This window comes from Terrapene carolina, unplaced genomic scaffold (assembly GCF_002925995.2).
Source record: "Terrapene carolina triunguis isolate 2854851 unplaced genomic scaffold, T_m_triunguis-2.0 Scaffold629, whole genome shotgun sequence".
Taxonomy (NCBI): domain Eukaryota; kingdom Metazoa; phylum Chordata; order Testudines; family Emydidae; genus Terrapene; species Terrapene triunguis.
In genome coordinates, this window is record NW_020664980.1 from 11,137,153 (window position 1) to 11,141,466 (window position 4,314).

General features: G+C 45.1%; 1 protein-coding gene across 1 annotated transcript in view; it reads left to right on the forward strand.

Annotated features, from left to right (window-relative positions):
• The window catches only part of PKD2L2 (polycystin 2 like 2, transient receptor potential cation channel), a 32,464-nt gene that overhangs the window by 11,532 nt on the left and 16,618 nt on the right, over positions 1 to 4,314 (forward strand). Inside the window, exons 2-3 of the mRNA XM_026659328.1 lie at positions 158 to 259; positions 1,204 to 1,337. Of these exons, the coding sequence (XP_026515113.1) occupies positions 158 to 259; positions 1,204 to 1,337 (236 nt within the window). The remainder of the gene's footprint in view (positions 1 to 157; positions 260 to 1,203; positions 1,338 to 4,314) is intronic.

Consider the following 4,314-nt stretch of genomic DNA (forward strand, 5'->3'; position numbering starts at 1 on the left):
TTAAAAGGGGTTTCACTTTACAAATGCTAAAAGGCCTGAGGATTTTCCCTGCATAGTTGGACCCTGGTTTTAATTTTATATTTCTGAGAATATGTATGCCCCTCCTCTACTTCCCTGCATTATCTTTTTCATTCTGCTTTTTATTTCACATGGTTAGATATTGTGAAACCTCGTCTGACCTATAGCAGAGAGCTAGAAATTAAAACTACCCTTCAGGAACTGCTAATCTACATCATTTTCCTTACAGATCTATGTATATGTAAGTCCACCAATGAACTAAGTGAATTGTAATGCATTGTTTTCAAATATTTTTTGGCTTACAAAGAGAGCTACGCCTCTTTCAGTGTATAACATTGGGATAAGAAGGCTGAGAGTTACCACCACCTAGGGCTGGTCTACACTATTGTTTAAATTGATGTAAACTTACATTGCTCAGGGGTGTGAAAACCACATCTCTGTGAGCGACGTAAGTTACATTGATTTAAAGTGCTGTCCATACCACACTATGTCGGCGGGAGACTGACACAGCTTCTGCCTATCACCAAGGTGGGGTAATTATGCCCATGGGAGAGCATTCTCCCGTTGGCAAAGCACATCTTTACCAGACGCACTACAGTGGCCCAGCTGCACCGATGTAGTGCGGTAGTGTAGACATGCCCTCAATCTCCCACCCCTTTGACTTTCAGCCAATGGTGTGGTTTCATTTGCAAGTGCCCCGACAAAATTTTTCTTCCAGAATAACAGTTAATGAAGATGGTACCCCACTGTAAAACTGAAGTAACGCTTAACTGAAGTACCATCAGAATCTGGACCATAACAGTAATATGAATTGAGATGAAAGGCACTAAAAAATTGGAAAATATTATACACCCCTCTGGTGCTTAAACTTATTTCCTTTTATTTAAATACATTCTAAACAATGACCTTTGGCACCTTGGAATGCATGCAGGGCTGCAGTATAGTCACTGTGATAAGGTAAACAGGTACCCAAGGTGGCTTATCTGCTTAAAGTATATTAAATGAAAGTGTATAATTTTCATTTGCTTTTAACAGACCAAAAGTACCCCCATTTCTAGATTGTGTTTCCAGGCTACTACTGTTCCAGTTTGATGTAAGCAGCACAATCGGGATCTCACTGTGCTACTGGCAGTTGTCTTCATCCTTAGACCTCATTTTACAATCAAGCCCTTTCTTTCTCGCTAGTGACATTTGGCATGGTGAACACAGACATGTATTACTTGAACAAAGTTATGTCAAATCTCTTTCTGGAAACTTCTGTGTCTGAGACAGATAGAACTTCCTTCAAGAACATAGGCAGCATGGTTGATTTCTGGAAGGTAAACTTCTAATTTGAATTGTTTTGTTGGGAGCTGACTAGGAGGGCAAGCTTTTAGTGTTATTGTGCAGCTTCAGAGGTGTTAGCAACAGTGGAACATTTTGTATACAAGACTTATCCAGACCAGAAGAGGCATTGTGGTACAGAAACCAGTGTAGTGTCTCACCAGCTGGAGAAGGGTTGAACAACACTAAGTTTGTAAAAGATCTGAGTACAAATAAAAGCATTTCTGATAGTCTCCGAACAAACACAGTGAGGCATTGATAGACTAACCTAACTATAGGAGGGGATGTTCATCATTGTTCTTTACTGCTCTCTGTCTCAGGATTGGGATAATCAGAAGAAAACAGAAAAGGGATTACTTTGATTTTACAGTTGTCTCGATTTTCAGTTGCAAAGAAATGACTTTCCTGGGGTGGGTTAGCACAGGACAGGTCCTACCAGCTCAGCCAAGAGGAACTTTCCCCTTGATTACCTAGTTTGCCACTGGAATTCCACTTAGGGTATGTCTACACTGCAAAAATAAATAAATCCCTGAAGCAGCGGGTCTCAGAGCTCGAGTCAACTGTCTTGGGCTCTCACCATAGGGCTAAAATTAGCTGTGTAGATGTTCCCTCTCAGGTTGGAGCCCAGACTCTGAAACCTGGTGAGGAGGCAGGGTCTGAGCACCAAAGCTGTCCGGCCTGAGCGGGAACTTCTACACTGCTACTTTTAGCCCCATAGCACAAGTCCAAGTCAGTTGACCCGGGCTCGGAGACTTGCTGCTGTGGATTTTTCTTCAGTGTAGACATATGCAGTAAAACACCTGCACCTGGCCCATATCAGCTGACTTGGGCTCACAGGGCTTGGGCTGCAAAATTGCAGTGTAGACGTTTGGGCTCGGGCTGGAGCCCAGGCTCTGAGCCCAAACATCTACACTGCAATTACATAGCCCGCAGCCTGAGCCCTGCAAGCCCGAGTCAGCTGACACGAGCGAGCCATGGGTGTTTTATTGCAGTGTAGACATAACCTTTGAGTCAAAGCTTTGGTATAAAACTGGGTGCAAGATGTTCACACAGATTTTTACCACTAGATGGGGGACTCAGCTCAGTTTGCTATAGTATCCAGGCAACATTGGAAGACACAAAGATTGTAATTCTAGGACAATTTTTTTCCTAGTTAAGATTTAAAAGCAGTGGAATCTGATTATAAGAGCAATCTGGGGGACCCATGCCCCCCCGCTTTGATCACTACAGTTGGAGCCGTAGAATTCTGAGCTCCCCCAACACATGTATTAATGCAAAGTCTCCATCTTACAAAAGACAGAGCAAATTGTAATATGCATTCTAGTGCCAAGCTGCATCAATCACATTTTTATTGGTTCTGATTAGCACTCACCCAAGCTGTAACATTCTTTATCAGCAGCCAAGTGGCCCTTAGAAAGGGAGGGGGGCGAACTTCTTTCCTGCCTTCAAAAACGAAGTCTGATCCATTTGATCAAAAGCTCTATTGATCAATGTAAGCCAGGAGCAAACCCTTAAGTACATATCAGAACTGGTCTTTGGAAAGTCAGATTTGATCCAAATAACCAAATGGTCATTAACTGTCACAGTTCAGGGCAACTGCACCCATTTCTCTCTCCATGGTCCAGCAAGGGCACCCACTCTAGGCTCCCAGCCATCATTCTCTCTTGAGCGGAAACCTGCATCTTTCTCCCTCCTGACAGGGTGTTTTTCCAGGCGGCACAGTTCCCTACCTACACTGTGATATTCCCAGCAAGACAGTATGCCCAACCATGCCAGCAGGGCTGGCTCTAGGCACCAGCAAAGCAAGCAGGTGCTTGGGGCTGCAAATTTGCAGGGGCACAAGAATCCAGCATGGGAGCTGAGAACCAACAGGGAGCCCTGGGAGCTGTAGTTCCTTGGTTAGCTCCCTGCCTATAGAGCCAGCCCTGGAACAGGGAAAGAACTACATTTCCCAGCATTCCCTCGGCTGCAATTAACAGGAAAGGGAGGGAGTGTGGAACTGAAACCTCATGCTGCAGCTTGCTGTAAATGGTAGGGACAGAGCCAGCTCTAGGTTTTTTGCCGCCCCCCCACCCCAGCCCTGGGCTCCCCCCGCACACCTGTGTTGCTCCAGCCCTGGACTCTCCCTCGCCCACACCCCCTGCTGCCCCAGCTCTGGCCCCCACCTGCACCCCCTGCTGCCCCAGCCCTGGGCTCTCCCCCAAAGAAAGAATTGGGTGGACTAAATGGACATTGCACCTCTCTATCTGAAGCCTAGCAAGGCAGGTACGTGGATCCCACTAGAATTTAAAATGAAAAGTAAGGGAGGGGAGGCTCTACTAGACTGGGCAGCTTTAGATTCAGTACCAGGCACACAGGAGGATTTACACTTCTGAGCCATGGAAGCAGAAATTGACTTTTCTTTTCCAGATTTAGCTAATATTCAGAAAGGGAATCCAGCACCTGCCTTCCAGATTTGAACACCCTCAAAATTCAGGAGTGCTCAAGCTCAATTTGGGCAGCTGTTACTTCATTTCTCCCAAATCAAATATACTGATCCACTGTAACTTGCTATAGAAAAAATAGGATAAAATTGAGCAAGAAATGCTTCCCAGTGGTTATTAGGACTGGAATTGCTATTTTCAATAGCCATTGCCTTTTGTTTGTTTGTTTTTTTGTTTAAAAGGAAGACAGTGATATTGCATTGGCAAATTCCCCATAGAAAGAAAGAGTGGAACAAAAGAATAATAAAGGCTCCTCAACTTTTCCTCATTTATGTAGGACAGTCTTATAATATGCATCCAGATATCCTCCAATCACACAAGCTGAAAATTGTTCCACTTTACTGCAGTTCTGTAACCATATGGGAACCAATCCTGTCTGTGTTCTGTGCACATCCAAAATTCCTGCTGAATGACTCGCCCTGGGAGCGAGTTACCAGTGACCCAGGGCTGCGGCGGCAGGAGGGTGCAGTGGGGGGGGGGGGGGGGGGGG